The 25294-nt window shown below is 35.9% G+C and overlaps 1 protein-coding gene across 3 annotated transcripts in view; it reads left to right on the top strand.

The window, feature by feature from the left end:
• Nucleotides 1–225: 225 nt before the first annotated feature.
• Nucleotides 226–25294, top strand: part of ROCK1 (Rho associated coiled-coil containing protein kinase 1) — a 148281-nt gene continuing 123212 nt past the window's right edge. For 2 of the 3 annotated variants that reach the window (XM_011229155.3, XM_011229154.3), the window contains exon 1: nucleotides 226–351. In XM_011229155.3, the coding sequence (XP_011227457.1) occupies nucleotides 259–351 (93 nt within the window). In that variant the 5' untranslated portion in view covers nucleotides 226–258. The remainder of the gene's footprint in view (nucleotides 352–25294) is intronic. The other variant, XM_011229156.3, reaches the window with a different exon arrangement.

Below are 25294 nucleotides of genomic sequence, written 5' to 3'. Positions count from 1 at the left end.
CGGGTGTCGTGAGGGGCTGCCGGGTGGGATGCGACTTTGGGCGTCGGAGCGGCTGTGGGTCTCCGTTGCCCCCGGCCGGGGGTCTGGAGAGCGGAGATCCCCTCAGTGAGGGGGAGGAGGGGGAACCGGGCGCACCTGGTGACCCTGAGGTTCCGGCTTCTCTGCCCCGCGGCCGCGAACCCACCGCCGGAGGAAGTTGGTTGAAATTGCTTTCCGCTGCTGGTGCTGGTACGAGGGTATTGTCACAGTAGCAGCAACATGTCGACTGGGGACAGTTTTGAGACTCGGTTTGAAAAAATCGACAACCTGCTGCGGGATCCCAAATCGGAAGTGAATTCAGATTGTTTGCTGGTGAGTAGCACTGTCGTCTTCTGCTTGTCTGGGTTTCTGTGTGTTTTTGCCTTCCTCTTACCTTCAGTCTAGTTATTTGCAAAAGAAAGTTTCAGGTGTGCATAATCTTGGAAAACACCAAAATCTGCTGTTTTTCCTGAAGAGTCTTCGGAGCACTACTAGAATCTCATGCTATGGCCTTATTTATCTTTGGACTGGCCCTGTACTAACTACTCTCTGAACTTTTAGCTCTGACTCAGTTCATCGTTATACGAAAGATACTTATAAACCTCTATTGCAGGCATCACATAAAAAGTTACCACGTCAGTTATTTCTGCATATATAGTTTGTTGAATGACGATCTTCGTAATAATCTTTTTGATCGGTTTGACAGTAATACTGGAAAGACTACTTTCCACTTAGAGCGATTTAGCTCCTAAGGGTTTAGTTTTTAGACTTGGAAGTGACAATGGAGAATCAATATTGAGGAAGTGATTTTTGAGCCAAGATGTCATAGGTGATTTGAGTGTGGAGGAACTTTTTGCTGAACTGTTAAGTGTAAAGACCTAAGATAACTGATAAGTCATCACATTAATAACTCTTTTACAGTATTGTTGATTACAAGAGTACCACACAGATATTTTATCATAACTGCCTTTTTTGGAGGTGGTGTGCTTACCATTGTCCCTTTTAAAACATTCCGAAGAAGTTTTTATGAAATGAGAGGCCAAATTCTGAAGATCTTTCATTGGTTACAATTATCTGTAAATAGAGTTTTTAAGTTTTGTCTATTTTCCCTGATACTAATAGTTGCAAACTCTGTTTCTCCTTTTACTTTACTGTGGAATTAAAAGTTATATAATTCTATTTTAGTCCAAACAAAACTACATAATCTCTAACCACCGAGTATGTATATGAATAATTATTTACAGCCTCCTCAGAGAATTAATGTTAGATGTATACAATATTTGGGATTAAGATTAAGTGAACAAAATAATGCCATTAAGAGAAGTAATTTTTAAAAATCTCATCTTGAATCAGGAAAATTATGTGGATCATTTAAAATTAACATGCATTTTAGTACTCTAAATTAATCTATGTATATTTTTAAATGTGTACTGTTCTACCAGAAAATTTCTCCCCAAAGCTTTCAAAATTACTTTTAGCATCCTTGACTGTGAAAGGAAAGTCTTGTGGGTTGTGTATTTGAAATGTCTCACTTACATTATTGATGCTCTTCATATTGAGAAACAGAAGGGATGGTGGATGCTTAAAACAATTTAAAACATTTTATTGAATGAAAGAAGTGGAAGGAATTAGAATACATCTTTCTACTAAGAATTTATTACTTTTAGGAAGTCCAGTTCTTTTAATGTTTACCCAATTTCCATGTGTCTTTGATTCTGTTTTGCATTTTGGAAAAATGAAGCAGCAATATAGGGATATAGGGAGGGTTTAATGGCTTTTTTTTTTTTTTTTTTTTTTTTTTGGTCATATAGCCTCTTGCCTTAGTTTCATTGGTGGGAACCTCACAGATTTGTTGAAATGTGGAAGATACAAAGAAATATAAGGCATGGACTCTTGAAAGTGCAGTCTCTTGAGGAAAACAAGACTTAATCTCACATTTATACACAGAAACAAAGCAGAACACTTCACAGACTGAAAAAAATGTGATTTCAAATAATTGGTGTAGGTGATACATGCTCTTGGTTATTGAAAGGAAGAGTGTATTAAGAGGGCCAGAGTATGCTTTATGATGAGTGGATAGAATTTAGATAGAGGGCATTCAGAGGAGGAGTAGAGGATAACATGAATAGAGGATGTGATTGGCTGTGACATGTTTAGGGGAACAAGATAAAGTTGGAAACATAGATTGGGGCTAGAATATGGAGGATTTGATTGCTGGGCTATAGGAGTTTAGATTTTCTTCAGTATGTTGTTGCTATTAAATATTTGTAAACAAGACTGTGCCAGGATGAATGAAGATGAATCTGGTAGTTGTATGCAGGATGGAGTGTGTAAAAAGAGATTGGAGATGGGGTGAGATTGGGGACCTTTTAACAGATTAATAGTCCAGAAATTTTTGAAGCCCCAGATTGGGGTATTAAAATGGGAAAGGAAGAATTGATGGGACTTGATTGGCAGGACTGGGGAGAAGGGGGAACCAAAGTGAGAGAAAAATAGATGATGCTAAAAAATTTGAGGCTAGGTTATGGGGAGACTGTTGAAAACAAGCAAAGTCAGGTTTGGAAATCTCTTGGGAAGAACAGGCAACAGGTAAGTTCGATTTCAGGTTGTGTTTCAAGGGATTGTGGTGGGACAACCACAAAGAAATGACCTATTGGAGATAGGAAACTGAGCTCGTTATTAAAGATAACAGTTTGGAAATCATTTGCACAGAGGTGCAAGTTGAAACTGATATAACGATAAAGGGTAAAAGATGAAAGTTGAACAAAGAGGAAGAGTCAAGAAAGTCGGCAGTGGGCCTTTTCAGAGTTAGGACAGCCGGGTATCTTGGAGCCTAAGACTTGTGAAAGAACATTTTGAAAAATAGTCAACTGACAGATTTTTCTCCCCTTGTGGTCTTACATTCTTGACCCTCTTTTTTATTTGGTTCCATAAGTGTTTATTGATAGCTGTTGAAATTTTATTACCATATTAATCTGAACTTGATAAAGATTGAATTTTTTCTTTGGAGACAAATCCTTTTTTCAGTTTTGTAGTGTCTAGCCTGATTTTTCTTTGCATGGTATTTTATGTTTATCATTAAGTATTCATTCATTCTACCATTCAGAATGACCTATCAGGTAGCTTCACCTTTTTTTCAGTGAGTCTGTTCTTACTCTTTCCTGTCTGGACTTCGGACATCTCTTGTAGGGATGATACTGCTTTGAAGTTGGTTGCCTTTCTTTATTATTTTGGCTGTTGTTGATTTATTTGATACTTATTGAGTATTTATTAATGTGCCATGTGCAGCACTCAACTTCTAGGGTTTTTTGTGGGGTTTTTTTTGTGATATCAAGAAATAAAGTTTGTTCTGCACTTACCTGAGTAGATCCACTCTTCAGAAATGAAAGTTCCCAAAACTTTTCATTTCAGAAGAGTCTGCTGGCAGATCTCTTGCTCTCTCTCTCTCTCTTTTTTTTTTTTTTTAAGATTTTATTTATTTTGTTTGCGAGAGAGAGAGAGAGAGAGAGAGAGAGAAGGAGAATGTGTGAGCAGGGGAAGGGGCGGTGGGGGGGGGAGAGAAATCTCAAGCAGGCTCTTTGCTGCGTGTGGAACCCGATTTAGGGCTTGATCTCATGACCCTGAGATCATGACCCCACTGGCAGATCTTTTTTAAACCATCTAACCCACAAAACAGCCTTTTGTGTTGAGATCCTAATGAGTAGTTAATGTTTCTGGAAGAAGTCCTGGTAAGTAGGTATCCAGCCTTTTCTCATATAATTTATTTTAAGAACTAGGTAAGTCTGTTTTCATATTGCAAATATAAATGCTAAAATAGTCTGCAGATACTAAGATAATATTATGTTAACTATTCACTTATTTTCTAGATCATCCAAATCACTCAACCTTGGTTTTCTGTAAGTCACATTCTTTCTAGTATCTTAATGGCTCCCTTACTGTCTATGTTATAGTTTATAGTGATTATCATGAGCTGTTTTCCTTTTCCCTGCCTTTATTTTAAGCTTAAAATTATTTTATCTGGAGCTTATTAACAATTTCTCAGTAGTTTTGAGTGCCTCTGAAAACAGCAAGCTCTAGAGTTTAAGTCTAAATTTCCAGAGGAGAAAATGCATATGATTTGTAAATTAAAAAAGAAAAAAAAGGTAGTTGGGTGGGAGCATTAGGTATATATTTGTCTTAAAGGGTTACATACATTTCTTGAAAATATAACTGTCTTACCTTTAGCTTGTTTAGCGTACTGCTTGCTTCAGGATGCCAGTTAAGAGCATAACCTTTTTTTCTAGTTTTTGTTTATCTGGTGGAGGTGTAGGAGTAGTGGGTAGAATGGAGGGAAGAAGGGAACCAATTATTAGTTGAATAGTGCATACTGAGTTCTAACACTGCTGTCCCCTTTGTACATATTGGTTAACTATCATTTTTCATTAGTCAGTTTTTCAGAATGTAGGAAGCATATGTAAGTAAAGTTTCAGGTGTTCTGTTTTTTAGTTTTTCTTCCTTTAAATTCTCTTTTCTTGGACTTCTTAACCCAGTGCTTTCCCATCTTTTCATTGCTGACTTCTTTTTCTCAGTCTGAATCTTTGGTCTTGCCTTTTTCTTCACTGTCTTGGAAATTCATCTATTTTTACAGCTTCAACTACTGTCATCTCTATGCCCATGATCTCCAAGTCTTTATTTTTTAGACTTTTTCTCTGGTTTTAAATCCTAAATATCTGGACTTCGGAATGGCTCATTCGATTAAGCGTCTGCCTTTGGCTCAGGTCCTGATCCTAGGGTCCTAGAATTGAGTCCTGCATCAGGCTCCTTGCTCAGTGGGGAGCCTGCTTCTCCCTCTGCCTGCCATGCCGCTCACCCTGCTCTTCCTTCTCTGTCTCGTTCTTTGACAAATAAATAAATAAAATCTTAAAAAAAAAAATCCTAAATATCTGACTGCCCACTAGGTACTCAGATGTCCTGTTATCACTTAAATTTCTCATATTCTGAGCTAAGTTTTCTTCCATATACTTCCTTATCACTGACACCACTACTCTCCCTGTCACTCACGTGGAGTTTTTGTTGTAAACTTTAACAATTCTGTGTCACATGTTGGATTATTTCAACAGATTTTGGCTAGCATTCCTGATTCTGGATTATTGCTATATAATCCCTCTGTGCATCCTACTATTTGAATTGATCACGTTTGGGGTTATATTAGTGAAATGAAAAGACCTGAGGTCATTAAATCTTTGAGCCTAAAGCTGTATGCCCGCCATTGTTCATAATGTGTGAATTAATGGGTGTTACAAGTATCAACTGCATATCTGGTTAGTTTGGACGAGATGGTTTTCATGTTGATATGTTGCAAGAATTTTTTTAAAAAACAAATTATTCCATTCATTCATTCAGTGAATCTTTGTGTAGGCTCTAAACTTGGATTCAAATATAGACTCTGCCATGTACTTGTTGGATGATTTTAGGTGAGTTAATTTAACCTGTCAGAGTTTATTTCATCATCAGGAAAGTGAGGGGGCAATCGTACTAGATTATTGTAAGGATTAAATCATATAGACAAAGCGATTTCATAGCATATGGCATTTAGTAAGCACTTGTTAATTGGTAAGTATTACCTTTGTTGTATTTATAGTATTCCTGTTGTATGCTAGTCACTGTTTAAGCTGGAAGTTGATATTTATTATCTTCTGTAAGTGCAGAATAATGATGGCCCCTCAAGCCATGCCCATAAATTCATAATCCACCTGTATTTTACTGAACTGTCTGAATCAGTTGTAACTAAAAACAGAGACTTTTAGATGGGATTGAGTAGAATGGGGAGGGACTTTTGGAGACTATTTATTTAGTCATAATTTATAACATATGTACTTTGTGCCAAGGGTTTATAAGAAAGGCAGTTGGGAGCTGGTTTGCGGAGATTTAGTTGTTATCTTGTCATTTTTCTGTGTGTATCTTTTGTGCTTTCAGTATGCCTTCTGTAAATAGGCCCTCTTGCACTACAAGTACCCTGTGGGTGTATAGAGAGGTGGCTCAGAGTAGCAGCTGAGACATGAATTGGGCCATTCATTAATCTCTTGAGTCAGAAGTGTTTTTAATCCAGAAAAAGGAACATATAAAAAAAATTTGTAATGAACAAAGAGTAAATTCTCAGTTTTAGATTAGTTTTTGCATAACTTTACAGTTTAATTTCATAATTGTAAGTTTTGCTATGTGTATATATGGTAAAACGAGAGATTCTGTTTTCATATATGGCTGAAAACCCCACGTCGGTAAATATTACATATGGAGTTCTATTGCTGAAGATAGCTCAACTTTCCCATTCCCATCCTCACTAAAAGAGAGGTACATCCATTTAGTTTAAGTACAGAGCATAGCTGATGTGTGCCACACTCATGTGTACAAGATAAAGTGCTGCATTTCACAATGGAAAATATTTTTTGAAATATGCCATTTGCATGGTATAGTAAAAAAAAAAAAAATACACACAACCCCTGGATTGAAAATTGAGAGCATTGGCATAAACTTGTTTTGCTGTTAGTTTCTCTGTGCGACCAAATAAATCTTTTTTCTTATCTGGGCTTCAGTTTCCCCATTTGTAGAATGAAGAGTTGGGCCATATAGTTGCTGATGTCCATTGTGTCTCTAAAAATTCTATGAGTCTTTGTTTATTATACTTCTGTAAAAACTTAAAAAGTTGTGTCATTGATTCATTACTTAATAGAATTTAAAAGTTAGATGGTGTTGGAGTAGAAATACAAGAATAAGAACCATCTTTGGTATCCATTAAAATATCCATTAAAATGTATACATGTAGTTTACTTCTCTAATACAGCTGGCCTCCCTGTTTGGGATTGTGAAATACAGGAGTACATTTTCATTGTAGTTTCTGAAGTGGGACATTAGATATTCAAATTAATGTCCAAAGTTGATGTCTCAGAGGGTGAGAGGTTGTCTTATGCTTGTGTCTTATTTTAAAAAGTATGCTAACCTGTGCCCTCTCTTTTTTCCTAGTTTATTTTTATTTTACTGTTTTATTCCTATACTTTATAGTCTTTATTCCATACTCCTCTGTTGACTTTCAGAAAGGAATTGAAATTTTATCTCCGAGGAACTCATTTTAAAATAGTGGACCTCTTTTAACTCTTCCTTTTTCTCTTTGCTGTCATTCATTCATTCAACAAACGTTTATTAGGTGTGTACTGGGCGCTCTGATAGGCCCTGGGGACACCATGCTGAGTACAAACAAACAGGAATCTTGCTTTTGTAGAATTGGTAGTCTCAGGAAAAGGGTAAATTTTGAGCAGATAGGAGTGGGGTAAGGCTTGAAGGGGAAGTAAGAGATATGATCATGCCTTTCCTTTAAGGTTTGGGATATATTTAAAGACTTGTGGTAAAGTAGTCTAAGTGTGTAATTTTCAGCTATGTGTCTGTAGATTCTCTGTATCAGATTCACTTGAGGACTTGTTAAAAATGGAATCTGGGCCCATGCCCAGACAAACAAAATCAGAATTTTTGGGGATGAGTCCTAGGATTCTGCACAAGTTGTGAATTCTTAGACATATTCGAGTTTGAAAACTATAGGAAAGAACATTTATTTTTGTTTTGTTTGATAATTTTGTAAATGAAAAATTTCAAACATACACAGAAGTAGGGAAAATAGTATAGTGAACTCCCATTACCCAGATTCTGTAGTTTTCAAATTTTATCACACTTTCTTCATCCATCATCCTTTTTCTTGTCAAAATATTTTAAAGTAAATTTCAGATATTATCATTTCACCCCTACATCAGTAAGTATCTCTAAAAAAAAAAAAACAAAAAACGTTTTCTTCATTACTACCATGACCATTATCAAAAACAAAATTGCTTCTTGTTCTTGTTTAATGAATAAAACTAAAGCATTAAACTGAAGCATTAAAAGCTCCTTGGTACCATTCCCAGTTTTATTCATATTTACCTGGTTGTATAAAACAGTGTGTTCTTTACAGTTGCTTTTTTAGAATCTGGATCCAGACAAAGTCTACATGTTGCTTTTGTTTGTGAGGTCTTTTAAGTCTTTTTTTAGTATAGTGCAAGTCTTCTCCCTGTATCTTATCTACTCTCACATTATCTTGTTGAAAAACTAGGTCGTTGGTACTGTGCAGTGTTTCACATTATAGATTTTTTTTGTTGTTGCCTTGTGATGTCATTTAATTTGCTCCTGTATCTTCCGTATTTCCAGTAAGTTGGTAGTTAGATTTAAAAGCTTGATTTAATTATTTCAAATTTTTAGTCATAGATTGTGTTTTCTTTTGCCTCACATCAAGAGGCATATAATATTTGGCTGGCCTACCCTTAGTGATGGTAAGGTCAATCAGTGTGTTCAGGTGATAATTGCCTGTAATAATTTCCTTGTAAAATCCATCATTGTCCTTTCATCTAATGGTTCCATCCACTTAACAGTCTTCATTGAATCAATTATTTTATTAGGGGTAGCAAAATAATGACTTTCTGACTTCATCATTCCTTTCACATTTATTAACTAATTCTTCTATTAAGAGAACTTAAGAATTTAAGAACTTTCACACATCATCTATAGGGCTGTTTGCTTACAATGAAATACATTTATAAAATACAGGATGAATGTTTCAGTTTTTCTCTTTAATTGCCACTTTTCCGAGTGAGGTACCTTAGTGTGATAGATGTGGCACAAACTGGGCATTTGAGAGAACTTTAAGGAAGATACAGACAATATTTAAGGAAATCAATACAATCCCATCTGATTTGTACGTGACTCTAATAATCTTTGATAGAGCTTCCATGTTTTATTTTTGTTTTTTGGTTTTTTTTTCGGTTTTTGGTTTTTTCTGTATAAAAGATTCCCAGGCTCATCTTATACATTTCTTGCCCCAGACTTGGAAGCCATCCATTCCTTTCCTTTTATTGGGGAATGATACTCTGAGACCACAATATGGATACTAGGGATATTCATTGTTGCTGGGTTGAAATTGCTTCTTGTTCTTGTTTAATGAATAAAACTATGAGTTTTTATTTTTGGAAAGAAGAAAAAATATACTGATAATTCCAGTTTCAGTTTATCATCACTTTGAGTTTGTATTTCTTTTACACGAAAAATCTTAGTTCTAACAACACTAACAGAATTACACTTTTGATTTCTAAGAACGTGGGTATGATATAGTTAAAAACTAAGCTGAATGGAATGGGTTTGGGGGATCTGAAGCCTTGAATGTACTCGTCTGATTGACTCTGTAAATTGTAAATTGAAAAATTATATGGCCTTGTACAGATAATAACCACCTTCTGAACTTCGGCTTTCTTTAGAGGTATAATACAAAATTCACTAATTGAAACCATCTCCAAATTAATTTGTCTGTAGATACAAATTTACATTTCAAACCTTATCAAGAAATTCTGTTTTAGATATACATCTCCTATTTGTTCTTTCATTGATTGCTTAAATTTTACTACTACTTCAGTAGGACAAAGAAAATGTTTCTCTGATTTTTATCATCCACTCTAAAAGTGTCTACTCATCTCAGCCTAATTGTATTTCCTTTGCTTATTTCTAGTAATCTGTAATCATAGAGGCAGTATAGCATAGTGGTTAAGAACATGCTCTGGAGTCAGACTGTCTGATTTTGAACCCTACCCAGGTCAGCTATTTATTAGCCTTGTGGCTTTTTTTTTTTTTTTAATTTGAGCATAGTTGATACACGATGTTACATTAGTTTCAAGTGGACAACTTAGTGGTTATTGGGTAAAATTTTTAGTTTTTTTAAAGACTCAAACACATCATCCTCAAGTAAGGTTAATCATAGACTCTTATAGGGCTGTTAGGAGTATTAAATGTGATAATGCATGTAACGTGTTTTGCATAGTTCCCAGCATTTAGTGGATGTTAGCTATCATTATCATCATCATTGTCATCATTATATATCTTTGTAATTTGTCCTGGGAAAAAGGACTTTTGTGCTGACCAAGTGTGTTATTATCCACCTCCCCACACCACAGGCCAGCTTTTTATTTAGTTGTGTGATCTTGGGCAAGTTATCTAACTTCTTTGACCCTGAATATATTTAATCTGCCAAATGCGAATCATGATAGTATTTACTTCATAGGTTTTAATTATGAGGATAAATGAAATAATTTATATGCAGGTGCCATAGTTTCATCCAGATGTTAATTGTTACTTTTTTCTTTACCTTTATATTTCAGATTTGATAAAGGTTCCACTGTATTTAGCAAAACTGCTTAGAAACTTGGAAGAAGAGTAGAATGGGATTCTTCTTTGGAAATGTTTTTTAAAAATCTTATCTCTGCTTTCTGTTATTGGTGTCCTACCCAACATTCTTGGATTAGTGGGCACCCTAGCAGTTTGCCAATATAATCCATACTGTGTCTTTCTTAACTTAGTGCTTTTTGTCATGTGGTCTTAGCTTACCTATTTACTTAGCCTTATTTCCTGTTATTCTGCAGGGTAGACTGGTGCAGGTGATTTTTTCAGTTCCTACAGCATGTTGCCTGCTTTTCCCTACCTTTGCTCTCACAGTTCCAGGCCCTCTTTTTTCTCCTTCTGAGTTTTCCTCTATATTCTCCTCACCAATTTCCTTTCTCATCTTTGTATTCTAACATAAGTCACAACTGTGTTATACTTTTATTTTCTGTTTTGAACTCCTATGGTATTTGTAATTGTCTTATGTAGTTTAGAACTTGATCATCGCTATCTTGTATGATTTTTGTATTGAGTTTTGTTCTCTAATGAGAATTCCTTGAGGTCTTATTATAATTTTGGACATTATTGTTCAATTAATACTTGTCAGTTGTTGTGAATGATTATCACCACACCCTATACCCCTGTTCTTCCCCTTCAAATTAGTTAGGATTCTTGACAGTTATACACGATAGAACTCAACTTGAATTTTCCTAGGCAAAAAGAATTTTATCGATTCAGGGAAACCTGATCTCAGAGATTCAGTTGAGCTTTGGTAAGAACTAGAACTTGGGCCTCCAGTGGAAACAAGGCTCTCTCCTTTTTTTTCTTATTCCTTCTTTGTGTTATTCTCTCTTATTGTAGAGTGGTTTTAGTCACTTGTGGAAAATATGGCTGCCTAGAGCACTGGAGCTTTATATCTAACAGCTTTAGCTTCAGCCACTGATTTCAAGTCTTTGAGTCTCAAATCCAGAGAGCTCTGGTGCAGAAGAGTCATTACTTTGGCTTGGGTCAGGGACCCATTCCTAATCACTTGTGATAGGAGGGTAGGATCACTTGAGAACTATGAGAATGGGGAGGCGATTTCCAGGAAAACAAGGGCACTGGGACAGGGAGAACAATAAGAGATGTTCATTATTTCACCACTTACTGTTTTCTCCGACCTTGGATAGTCACTTAAACTCTTTTGCAACAGCCATTTCTTCAAACTATAAAATGGAGTTAATAATAATTTACTTCATAAGGTAGTGGTGAGCCTTAAATGTGATGATCTGTAAAACAGACTTTGAAATCTCACAAAAAAATATTGTAAGCTGATGATAAATGGCTGCCCCTTTGTCCCTTTTGTCCTCATGCCCTGTGCTCATCTGGCCTGGCCCAAAGCTTTTTTGTCTGTAGGTGCTTATCTTGCAACTCCAGGTTGCTAATTGGCTTTCTGGCATTACCCTATTCAGGCGTATCCCCTATAGCTTCTACCACCTTTCTAGTAGAAGGAGGAAGAAGTTATTAACCTCACATAGGTGTTCTTGGATAGGTTTAGAATAAATTATTTATTATAACTAAATGAATTATAATTATAACCTAAATGAAAGCAGTGGGCTTATTTTGTAATTGTAGCATTCAAGCTCAGTCCCTGTCCCTTTCTTCCTTCTTATAATAGTTGGAGAGTAGCCACTAGATTTAGTGAATTGAAGGCTAAGGGCCTATAAAGATTCTTTTTACTTGTATTAATTAGGAATCTTTTGACTGTAAAGGACTGAAAACCCAAACCAAATTAGTTTAAGTGATAAAGAACATTTATTGTCTCTGAATACTTTATAGGTAGATTCTAGCTTCAAGAATGTCTTTTTTCAGGGCTTAAATGTTGTAACTGGGTGCTGATTTTCCAGATCTGCTTCCTTAATATTGTTTTCCTTCTCAGATAGATAACTTAATGTGATTGTAGGATGATTGCCAGTAGCTTCCAACTCGACTTGTTCAGGTACAGTGGAAAGTGAAAGCCTTTTCTTCTAACCTTCAAATAAAGTTTCTAACTGATTTGGCCGACTCAGTCATGTGCCCATACTCGAACCAATTACAGTAGTTAGAAGAATGCTATGCTGATAAGCTTAGACCTTCATCATGTGCTCCTCTCAATACTGAGGGTGAGACAGCTTATACCAAGATACATTAGAGTTGCATGAGGGAGGGGTAGAAGTTGGAGGTCAGTTACCAGGAGAAAGGGAAATGACATGCTGAGCAATACCATACAAGTGTCTACTGTGTTAGGTAGAGACTCCTCATCAAGAGGTTCCAAGTATTGGTAGTTTATTCTTTATATGTTTTGGAAATGAATTTTTTTTTATTGAATTGTTATCTTACACTAGAATTAGAGTAAGTATTGCCAGCTAGTTGCCAAAGACTGCCAGCTTAAGACTACTGGGATAACATCTGATCCTTTAATGGGAGGGATGCCTATATGGTGCTGTGCCCTTTTTTTTTTTTTTTTTTAAGATTTTATTTATTTGTCAGAGAGAGAGAGCAAGAGAGTGAGCACAAGCAGGGAGAACAGCAGGCTTCCTGCTGAACAAGGAGCCCAGTGTGGGACTCCATCCCAGGACCCTGGGATCATTACCTGAGCTGAAGGCAGATGCATAACCGACTGAGCCACCCAGGCATCCTGGTGCTTTGCCTTTAATGATAAATCTTTGAATGACACATTGAAAATTTTCCAAATGCCTGTTCATGAACATCAAAACCAAGTACAGATTCTTGTAGGCTTTACCACAGCTTTACTATATGAGAATTGGAGTTAGGAGATATAAGTATGCTGAGATATGAATTCTTAACAGGGCCTAGGTGATTGCATAGCCAGGTTTGGGAAGAACTAAATAATTGCCAAGTAGCTAGACATTTTGCCTCTTGCGTATATCTCATTTTGGAATCTGCTCTGAGGAAAAGAAAATAAAGTAGGATTAGATGGAAAAACTTACCTCCCATTTAAGAAATTATTTTCTTTCTTGGGGCGCCTGGGTGGCTCAGTCGTTGAGCATCTGCCTTCAGCTCAGGGCGTGATCCTGGCATTCTGGGATCGAGCCCCACATCAGGCTTCTCTGCTGGGAGCCTGCTTCTTCCTCTCCCACTCCCCCTGCTTGTGTTCCCTCTCTCGCTGGCTGTCTCTCTCTCTCTGTCAAATAAATAAATAAAATCTTTAAAAAAAATTATTTTCTTTCTTTCTTTTTAAGATTTTCTTTATTTGAGAGAAAGAGGGAGCATGAGCAGAGGGAGGGGCAGAGGGAGAGGGAGAAGCAGACTCCCCACTTAGCAGGGAGCCTGATGCGATGTGGGGCTCCATCCCAGGACCCTGAGATCATGACCTGAGCTGAAGGCAGACACTTAACTGACTGAGCCACCCAGGCGCCCCTGTTTTCTCTTTTTTAAAATAAGGTTTAAGAAAAAACAGGTTTATATGAAAGAGAATGAGCATTTTCTGAAAAAGCTGGTTTTGTTTTATCTTGTTTGTTTGAGCTGATTTTTTTTGGTGGGGGAGGAGAGTCAAATTTGATAAAGAATCAAAATGTTACCCTCAATCACCATTGTAACTCCCCAGACCTTGTTCCTTTGCCTGCCAAAAAGGAAAGGACCTGCTATTTTCTTAGGAACCGATGAAGAATTTGTTAAGATGTGCAGAGGCTATAAAAGAATAGTTTACTGTATAAAAAACAAATTTTTTTTTCACAATTTCAAAAGAGATTGTAAATTTACTGTTCTGATAAGATTAATTTTTTTTTCTTAAATGAAAACACATTTTGATTTGTGAAAACACATTTGATTACTTAAATAGTTCTTGGGCTTCTGAGCTTATTATATTTTGAGGCATTGATGCTCTGCATGTGAGCTCTATGAGACCAGGTACCTGATTGTCTTGTTCACTGATGTGTTACTAGTTCTTGGAAGAGTGTCTGGCGTATTTTAAGTTTTCAATAAATATATGTTTATTGTTGAATTGCTAGAAAATGTTTCTGTGACAAAAGCCAAGAATGACTGACATGATGTTAAGAGATATGGTATAATTGGTAATTTATTCAAATCTAAGCTATATCTGTTCCAGGGGGATAACATTTTAAAACTACAAGTGGTCTGTATAAAGATATAGGTGGATTTTCCCCCCTTGATATATGAATTTTGGATGAGGGACCAAAAGCCTATAATAATCATTTTTATAAGACTTTACACATTCATTATTTAATATTTACAACAATCCCATGTGCTGGGTGAGGCATATATTATTCTGCTTTGTAAATGAAATTAAACCTTAGAAAAGGTAAATGAATTTGCTTAACAGCATATAGCCAGTAAATGGCAGACTTTCTGATACTTAGTCTGTAGTATTTTGGAAACACCAGAGTTGTAGATACCGTGTCACAAAGAGAAGGGTTTCCATAGCCTTAGGAAGGTGCTTTGTACACAAAATACACTAAATGAAAAGTATTTAAATTGACCGAAAACTATGGGGATTGGCAAATAAAGAAGTGGGGAAGATGAGGTGTGAAGTAGTAGGGGAAAGATCTTAGTAAGTATTGACTGGGTTGGAGGGGAAAGTAAGTCCTTTAATACTTTATCTTAGAAGTAGTGATCTGGAGCTTGACTGGATGAGGGATGGGAGCCAGTTCTTTGATAGAACCTGCAATTGATTGCAGGATTCAAATAGATACCTGCTAAAATATATTGTTGTAGGATTTGACATGTTTGAAAAGTGAGTGTTGGTAGGCAGTCTAAGCTATGAAACATTGGCGATCTGAAGTAGAAATGCATAGTTACAAATAACACCATTGTGCATACGATTAACAGACAAAAGTAGTGTTTTCCTGAATCGGTATGAAATAACATATGGGATGACTTCGAGAAAATGTTAAGAAGATTAATATCCCTGTATTTGGATTACTGTCCTATAGAAGAAGTGAACATTTCTCAGGGGCTGGGGATGGAATAGGGGAGGTACGAGAGAATATTTTGGTGATGGAAGTGTTCTGTATCTTGATTGTGATGATGGTGGTGGGGGTTACACAACTGTGTTTGTCAAGATTCATAGAACTGTAAACCTGAAAAGGATGAATTTTACTTTACATACATTGTACTTCGATAAAACTGACTTTTAAAAAAGGAAAAAAAAATACTTGGTATTTTTTTGGTATGAAGAGATTAACCCATGTCAGAACTGAACATTTACTTGGTACTTTTAGTAATATGGCCTTTGAATATGAAGGATGTGTCTTTGTGTGGCTTTACTTGTGTGTATGTATGTGTCATTGGGGAAGAACCTGTGCTAACTGGATTTTGAAGTATGATGGTTGGAAAACATCTGATAATATTTGTGGCCCATGATAAAATTGGAGCTTTTAGGTGAAAATTAGAATTTTGGGAAAGTCGTATCTGCCACCCTGACCATGACAGCTTCCCAGTGCCTAAAGACTTTTTTGTGAGCTTGGTGATGACATTAACAAATGTGATTTTTCAATATTGTATGATGAAGTGTGTCAGTATTTGGAAGAGCTCATAATTTGATGAGCCAATATATTCTAAATGACCAGTGCATGATGTTATAAAATCATTCATGAGAAAAGGTCTACTCAAAGATAGAGACAGCCAGCGAGAGAGGGAACACAAGCAGGGGGAGTGGGAGAGGAAGAAGCAGGCTCATAGCAGAGGAGCCTGATGTGGGGCTCGATCCCATAACGCCAGGATCACGCCCTGAGCCGAAGGCAGGCGCTTAACCGCTGTGCCACCCAGGCGCCCCGAGCCAATATATTCTAAATGACCAGTGCATGATGTTATAAAATCATTCATGAGAAAAGGTCTACTCAGAGTGCAAGATAGACCAATATATTTTAATACTGCAAAGTGAGCACAAAGGATTCCGTATTGCAACTAACCTTTAAGAAACATCATTTGTCAAATTTGGTGTTATAGCAAAGAATTTCCACAATTATCTGAAAATGCTATTAAAGTACTCTTGGAGAGGCTGGCTGGCTCAGTTGGCAGAGCATGACTCTTGATCTCAGGGTTGTGAGTTTGAGCCTTATGTTGGGTGTGGAGATTCCTTAAAAATAAAATCTTAAAAAAAAATACTCTTTACTTTTCCAGCTCATAGCTATGTGAAGTCAGATTTTCATACTTCAGCTGAAACAATGTATTGCAACAGATTAAATGCAGAAGTAGATGAAAACAGTCTTCTAGTAAGTCAGACAAAAGAGATTTGTAAAAATGTAAAATAATGCTTTTTTTAATCAATTAAAAGTTTTCATAAAGATATCTTATTTATACTAACACGTAAGGGATTTATTTTTAAAAACCCATTTTGACAATCTTTTAATACATGTAAAGTGTGTTAAGAATATTCATATTTAATGTAATTATTAATATGTTAGGGTTTAAATCTTTCATTTTATAATTTTGTGCTTCTTCCCTTTGTTTCTGTTCCTGTTTTCTCCTTCTTGCCTTCTTTTGGGTTATTTATACATTTTTTAGTATTCCATTTTATCTTTTGTGTTTTTGATTATATCTTTTGTGTAGTTTTTTTAGTGGCTGCTGTTCTTAGCAATTTCAGTATATGTGCTTAATTCTTCACAGTCTATCTGGAGTCAGTATACTACCATTTCATGTGTAGTGTAAAAACCTTACCACTATATAGGCCCCTTTAACCTCGTTTTTTGGTGGTAGTTGTCTTATGTTATTACAGCTATAAACATTGAAAACCCCAACAGAAAATGTTAGGATTTTTACTTGCAGCAAACATTTTAAATAGCTCAATAGGAGAACAGATATCTATCATTTCTTTTGCTCTTCTTTCTTGCCTCTTGTTCCAGGTTTCCTTCTGTCGTTTCCCTTTTGTCTAAAGAACATCCTTTAGGACTTTGTTTTTCCTCCATGTGTAGCTCTTTTACAGCAGGCAGGTCAGCTGGCTGTGAATTCTCTTATTTTTCTTCCTGTCAGAATTTTACTTCATTTTTACAGGAGTTTTTCACTGGCTATAGAATTCTGGGTTGACAGTTCTTTCAGCACTTTGAAAATGGTGTTCCACTTTTTTGTTATTATTAGAGTTTTCACATAGTTTCTGGTGGTAAATCTAGTTATCCAGCTCATTCTTCCTCTCTAAGTAATCTGCCATTTTCCTCTGGCTGTTCTCAAGGTATTTTCTTTGTCTTTAGTTTTCAGCAGTTTGATTATAATGTGTCTGGAAGTGGATTCATTTGGATTTATGCTGTTGTGGTTTGTTGAGCTTCGTGAATTAGTAGGTTTATGTCTTTCTGCAATATGGGAAGTTTTCAACCTTTGTTTCCTCAAATATTTTTCCTGCACCATACTCTTTCTTTTCTTCTTTTGGGACTCCGATGACACAGATGTTCCCCCTTTTGGTGTCATCCCCCAGGTTCTAAAGGCTCTGTTCATTTAAAAAATTTCTTTCTCTCGGGGCGCCTGGGTGGCACAGCGGTTAAAGCGTCTGCCTTCGGCTCAGGGCGTGATCCCAGCGTTCTGGGATCGAGCCCCACATCAGGCTCTTCTGCTATGAGCCTGCTTCTTCCTCTCCCACTCCCCCTGCTTGTGTTCCCTCTCTCGCTGGCTGTCTCTGTCTCTGTCGAATAAATAAATAAAATCTTTAAAAAAAAAATTTCTTTCTCTCGGGGCGCCTGGGTGGCACAGCGGTTAAGCCTCTGCCTTCGGCTCAGGGCATGATCCCGGCGTTATGGGATCGAGCCCCACATCAGGCTCTTCTGCTATGAGCCTGCTTCTTCCTCTCCCACTCCCCCTGCTTGTGTTCCCTCTCTCGCTGGCTGTCTCTGTCTCTGTCGAATAAATAAATAAAATCTTTAAAAAAAATTTTCTTTCTCTCACTTTTGTAAGGTTGGGTAATGTATCTTCAAGTATAGGGAGTCATTTCCATGCTGCTCTCAAGTTTATCAGGTGTGTTTTTTATTTTGGTTATTATATTTTTCCGTTCTAAAATTTCCATTTAGTTCTTTATTGATTATACTGTCTATCTTTTCATTAACTCCAAGAGTGTTTGCCCTTATTTTTTGGAGTGTTTTAATAATAGCTCCTTTAAAAATCTTTGTGAGATAATTTCAATCTGTGTGTTATTTTGGCATTGTCATCTGTTGTTTGTCTTTTTTTTTTTTTAATGTTTTGTTTTGAAATAATTACAGATTCATAGGAAGTTGCAGAGAGGTCCAGCACACTCTTTACCTAGTTTCCCCCAGTGGTTACATTTTACATAACTGCAGTACAGTATCAAAACCAGGAAATTGCAATTGATTCAATGTGCGTGTATAGTTCTGTGTCACTTTCTCACGTGTAGATTTCTATAGCTACAACTGCAGTCAAGATACAGAACTATTACTGCAAAGATCTCCTTTTTGTTACCCCTATATAGGGGTTATATAGGGGTTACACCCCCACACACACACATTCCCTAAACCCTGGTAACCATTAATCTGTTGTTTTAGAGATGGGGATCCCTAATTTTATTCTTTGACGAATGTTATTAGAATGAAATCATACGGTATGTGACCTTTGGAGATTGGTTTTTTCACTCATCATAATGCCTCTGTCATACATTCAAGTTGTTGCATCTTTCAGTAGTTCATTATTTTTAATAACAGTAGTATTCCATGGCCTGGATATACTATGATTTGTTTAGTTACTCACCTATTGAAAATATTTTTGTCGTTTCTCTTCTTTGGCTATTAGAGATAACACTGTTACGAGCATTCATGTACAGGTTTTTGCATGGACAGTGTTTTCATTTTTCTAGAATAAATGTCCATGAGTACAAATGCTGGGTCATGTAATAAATACGTGCTGCAGAACAATTTTTCAGAGTGTCCCTACTATTTTAAATAGCCACCTGCAGTGTATGAGAGTTCCAGTTTGTCTGCATCCTCATCAGCTTTGGAATTGTAACTGTTTTTTCATATAAGCTATTCCAATGGGTGTGTAGTGATATCTCATAATGATTTTAATTTACATGCATTTCATGGCTGATGATGTTTTCATGTGCTTATTTGCCACCAGTATATCCTCTTTGGTGAAAAGTGTGTTCGTATTTTTTGCCCATTTCTTTTTTTTAAAGATTTATTTATTTTGAGAGAGAGAGAGAGAGCGCGCGCGCATGAGCAGGGGGAAGGAGCAGAGGAGAAGCAAAGTCCTTGCTGAGCAGGGAGCCTGCCATGGGACTGAATCCCAGAACCCTAGGCTGAAGGCAGAATGCTTAACCGACCGAGTCACGAAGGTGCCCTCTTTTGCCCATTTCTAATCAGATTGTTTTAATTATTGAGCTTTGAGAGTTCTTTAAATATTCTAGTATATGTGGTTTTCAAATATTTTTCCCAGTATTTGATTTGTCTTTTTATCGTCTTACATGGATCTTTTGCAGAGCAAAAGTTGTTAAATTTGGTAAAGTCCAGTTTATCATTTTTTTTTAATGGATCATGCTTTTTGTGTCCCATCTCAGAAGTCTTCAGTAAGTTGTGAGTCTCAAATATTTCACCATTTTGTTTTTTCCCCCTAAAAACTTACTTTTTAATTCAAAAAGATACATGCGCTCTTATGTTTATTGCAGCATTATTTACAATAGCCAAAATATTGAAGCAACCCAAGTATCCGTCAGTGGATGGATGGATACAGAAGACGTGGTGTGTGTCTGTGTGTATGGTGTGTGTGTGTGTGTGTGTGTGTATATATACACACGCATATACCAGATGTATACATACATACACACACATACACACATATATTTACCATATATACATATGTATGACATGCATATACACAGTGGAATATTATTCAGCCATAAAAAGAATGAAATCTTGCTTTTTTGCAACAACATGGATCTAGAGGGTATAATACTGAGTGAAATAAGTCAGAAAAAGACAAATGCCATATGATTTCACTTATATGTGGAATTTAAGAAACAGAACAAATGAACAAAAAAACGAGACAAACCGAAAAACAGACTTTTAGCTATAGAGAACAAACTGATGGTTACCAGAGTGGAGGTGGGTGGGTGGATGAGTGAAATAGGTGAAGGAGATGAAGAGTACACTTATCATCATGAGCACTGAGTAATGTATAGAATTGTTGAACCACTGTATCATACACCTGAAACTAATATAACACTGTGTATTAACTATACTGGAATTAAAATAAAATAAAATGAAAAACCTTGCTGTTCATTGTTTAAATCAGTGATCCAGTTTGAGTTAGTTTTTGTATGAGGTATGAAATTTAGGTTGAGGTTTATTTGTATGGATATCCAATTCTTCAGCAACATTTGTTGAAAAGGCTACTTTCCTCCATTGAATTACTTTTTACCTTGTTAAAACCATTTGGCTATACTTGTGTGGGTCTGTTTCTGGGTTTTCTCTTCTGTTCAGTTGATCTATATGTCTGTCCTTCCATGAATAGCACATTGTTTTTATTATAGTTGTGTAAGTCTTAAACTCGGATGTAGTTGTTCTTCCACATTATTCTTTCTAAAAAGTGTTTTAGCTTTTCTTTTCCTTTTTTTTTTTTTTTAAGATTTTTATTTATTTATTTGACAGAGAGAGAGACAGCCAGCGAGAGAGGGAACACAAGCAGGGGGAGTGGGAGAGGAAAAAGCAGGCTCCCAGGGGAGGAGCCTGACGTGGGGCTCAATCCCAGGACTCCGGGATCATGCCCTGAGTGGAAGGCGGATGCTTAATGACTGAGCCACCCAGGCACCCCTTAGCTTTTCTAATAAAAAGAAAAAATAGAAAAATTTTGCCTATATCTTCAAAAACTTCCTGGGATTTGACAGAAATTGTTTTAAACCTGTGTGTCAACTTGGTGGAGAATTGATGTCTTACTGTACTGAATCCTCCAATCCATGTCTCTCCATTTATTTAGATTTTTTAAAAATTTCTTTCATTAGTGTTTTTTGGTTTTCAGCATAAGTCCTGTACATGTTTTGTTAGATTTATACCTAAATATTCCCTTTTTTAAGTAAATTAAATGGAGTTATATTTTTAGTTTTGGTTTTTTTCATGTTCATTGTTAATGGATAGAAATACAATTGATTTTTACATGTTGATCTTCTGTCTTATGACCTTGTAGAACTTACTTATTAGTTCATGGTGTTTGTTTTTGTTTTGTAGTATCTTGGGACTTTCTGCATAGGTAATCATATCATCTGTAAATATGGACACTTTTTTCCTTTCTGATCTGTATGCCTTTTATTGCTCTTATTTGCTTTATTGAACTGGTTGAGTTTGAGTGCTATATTGAATAAGAGTGGTGAGATAGGACATCTTGCTTGTTCTTGATTTTTATGGGGAAACAGTCTTTCACTATTAGGTATGATATTAGTTTTAAGGTTTTTTTGTAGATTTTTTTTTTTATAATGAGGAATTTACTTCTATTCCTAGTTTTCTTAGAGTTTTTCTCATGAGTAGGTATTAGATTTTCTCTAGTACTTTTTCTGCATCTGTTGATACCAGATTTTTCTTTAGTTTGTTCATGTGAATTATATTGATTTAAATTTTTTTTAAATTTTATAATCGACATATATCATTGTTAGTTTTAAGTGTATAACATAATAAGTCAATATTTGTATTGTGAAATGATCACATTAAGGCTAGTTAACATTCACTACCATACATAGAATTTTTTTCTTATGATTAAAACATTTAATTAAGATTTACTCTCTGAGCAACTTTCAGATATACAATACAGTATTATTAGTTGTGGTCGCCATGCTGTATATTACATCCCCATGACTTATTTCATAACTGGAATTTGTATTTCTTTTGCCACCTTCACCCATTTTGTCCACCCGCATCTCTTACCTCTGGCAACCACTGTTTTCTGTATCTGTGGGGTTTTGTTTTTTAGATTCCACACATATGTGAGATCATATGGTATTTGTCTTTCACTGAACTTACTTGACTTAGCATAATGCCCTCAGGGTCGATGCATGTTGTCATAAATGGCAAGATACCATTCTTTTTTTGTAGCCGAATAATATTCCTGTGGGGGAAGGTGGGGGGTACATATATATACACATAGACATTTTCTTTATCCACTCATTCATTGATGGACACATAGGTCGCTTCCATGTCTTGGCTATTGTAAGTAATGCTGGTCTATTTTTGAATATTGAATAATTCTTGTTTCTTTGGGATAAACCTTTGTTGGTTATGGTGTATTATTTTATACATTACTGAATTTTATTTGCTAATATTTTGTTACGAACTTTATATTCATAAAAGATACTCGTCTGTGATTTTTTCTTCATATTGAGTTTGTCTGATTTGGTATCAGAGTAATATTAGCTGCATAAAATGAGTTTGAAAGTGTTCCCTCCTTTTTTTCTGGGGGAGACTGCGTAGAATTGGTGTTAATTCTTCTTTAAACATTTGGTAGACTTCTCCAGTGAAACCATCTGGCCCTGGAGATTTCTTTTTTGGTTGCCATTACATTATTAAAATTAATGGTACTATTTAAATTACCTTTTTGATACTGGGTTAGTTGTGGTAGTTTGTGCTTTTTAAGGAATTGTCCATTTTATTGAAGTCAAATTTATATGTAGAGTTGTTCGTAATATTTCCTTATTACCCTTTGTATAGCTGCAGGAGCTGTATGATAGTGCCTATTTCGTTTTTGATGTTGGTAATTTGTGTCTTCTTTGTCAGTCTTGCTAGAGGATTGTCAGTTTGATCTTGTCAAAGAACTGGCTTTTTGTTTTATTGAATTTTTACTTTTGTTTTTCTGTGTTCAATTTTATTGATTTTTGTTTTTATCTTTATTGCTTCTTTTGTTACATTTGCTTTAGGTTTTTTGTGCATTTCCAGTTTTTTGAGAAAGGAGCTCAGGTTATTCAAATTCATGCTTTTCTAATGTGAGTTTTTAGTGCTATACATTTCTTTTTCAGCACTGCTTTAGCTGTGTTCCACAAATTTTGGTATGTTGTACTTTTATTTTCATTCAGTTCAGTGTATATTTTTACTTCCCTTGAGACTTTCTTTTTGACTATGGATTATTTAGAAACATGTTACTTATTTTGCAAGGGCTTTGCGGTTTTCGTACTTATTATTTGCTCTAGTTTGATTACATTTTGGTCAGAGAACACACTATATGATTTTAATTCTTAAAAATTTGTTGAAGATTGAGGTATGGCACAGGATTTGGCCTATCTTGGTAAGTTTTCTGTGAGTGTTTATAAGGAATGTGTATTTAGCTGTTGTTGGGTGGGCTATTCTGTAAATGTCAATTAGATCCTCCTCTTCGTTCATTGGCGGTGTTGAGNTTTGGCCTATCTTGGTAAGTTTTCTGTGAGTGTTTATAAGGAATGTGTATTTAGCTGTTGTTGGGTGGGCTAGTCTGTAAATGTCAATTAGATCCTCCTCTTCGTTCATTGGCGGTGTTGAGTTCTTCTTGCTGATTTTCTGTCTCCTTCTAACAATTGCTGAGAGAGGAGTGTGGAAGTCTCCAACTAAAATTGTGGATTTGTATATTTCTTTTCATTTTAACCATATTGCTTCACATATTTTGTAGCTCTCTGGTCTACAACATATTCACCTACGTATTCTGTGTCTTCTTGATGGATTGACTCTTTTATCATCACATGATTTCACATTCTGTTCCTAGTAGTTTTCTTTGCTCTGAAGTCTTTGTTTCACAATAATGTATCCACTGTAGCTTATTTTTGATTACTGTTTGCATGGTATATTGTTTCTTGTTCCTTCATTTTTAATCTATCTATATTGTTACATTTGAAGTAAGTGTCATTTCTGTAGATTGGTCATGTCTTGTTTATCAGCTCTGATAATCTTTTAACTTGAATCGTTGCTTCAGACTATTTACATTTAATGTAATTGTTTTAGGGCTTAAATATGCTGTTTTATTTTTTGTTTTCTGTTTAACTTCCCTCTTTTGTTTTTCTGGTTCCCTTTTTCACCTTCCTGTGGGCTACTTGAACATTTATTATTATTCTATTTTGATTTACCTATCGTGCTTTTGTGTGTATTCTCTGTATAGCTTTTTTATTGGTTACTCTAGGTATTAGATTAGACATACATAACATCACATTTGGTGTTGACATTTTACTAGTTTGAGTGAAGGGTAGAAATCTTACCTACTTTATGTTCTTTTATCCTCCTTTTTTCTAATCTTCTTTACTATCACCTTATATACATTGAGAAACAACTAGGCAACATTATCATTGTTGCTTCAACTTTTAAGAAAATGAAAGTGTGTTGTATTTTGTCCATATTTTTTACTCTTTACATTATTTCTTCCTTCCTGATATCTTAAGACTCTTTCCTTTATCATTTTCTTTTTATTTAGAGAATTTCCTTTAACCATTATCTTAGGTCTGCTTATAATATATCTCTTAGTTTTCTGTCATCTGACAATATCTTTTTTAAAAGATTTTATTTGAGTGAGAGAGCACGTGTGCACAAGAAGCACCACTCAACAAGAGAGGGGCAGAGGGAGAGGGAGAAGCAGGCTCCATGTGTGGGGCTCCTTCCCAGGACCCTGGGATCATGACCTGAGCCAGAGGCAGACACTCAACCCCCTGAGCCACGTGAGCACCCCTCTTTTTTTTTTTTTTAAGATTTTATTTATTTATTTTTAGAGAGAGTGCATGCAAGTGTTTGCAAGCTGGGGCGGGGCAGAGAGCGAGAAGCAGACTCCCCACTAAGCATGGAGCCTGATGTGGGGCTTGATCTCATGATCCCTTGAGATCATGACCTGAACTGAAATCAAGAGTTGGATGTTTAACTGACAGAGTCACCCAGGCTCCCCAACAATATTTTTTTATACATTTTATTAATTGAAGTATAGTTGACACACAGTGTTACATTAGTTTCAGGCATACAACCTAAGTGGTTGGACAAATTATATGTTATGCTGTGCTCGCCACAAGCGTAGCTACCATTTATGATCATACAATACTATTACAATACCATATGACTGTATTCCCTATGCTGTACCTTTTGTCCCCATGACTTATTCATCCCATTACTGGAGGCCTGTATCTTTTGCTCCCCTTCTTTGATTTTTCTTTTTCCTGGGTATA

The sequence above is a fragment of the Ailuropoda melanoleuca genome, chromosome 14 (assembly GCF_002007445.2).
Source record: "Ailuropoda melanoleuca isolate Jingjing chromosome 14, ASM200744v2, whole genome shotgun sequence".
Classification (NCBI taxonomy): domain Eukaryota; kingdom Metazoa; phylum Chordata; class Mammalia; order Carnivora; family Ursidae; genus Ailuropoda; species Ailuropoda melanoleuca.
The sequence above is the reverse complement of the archived record's forward strand: the minus strand, read 5'-3'. Positions and strand labels throughout refer to the sequence as shown.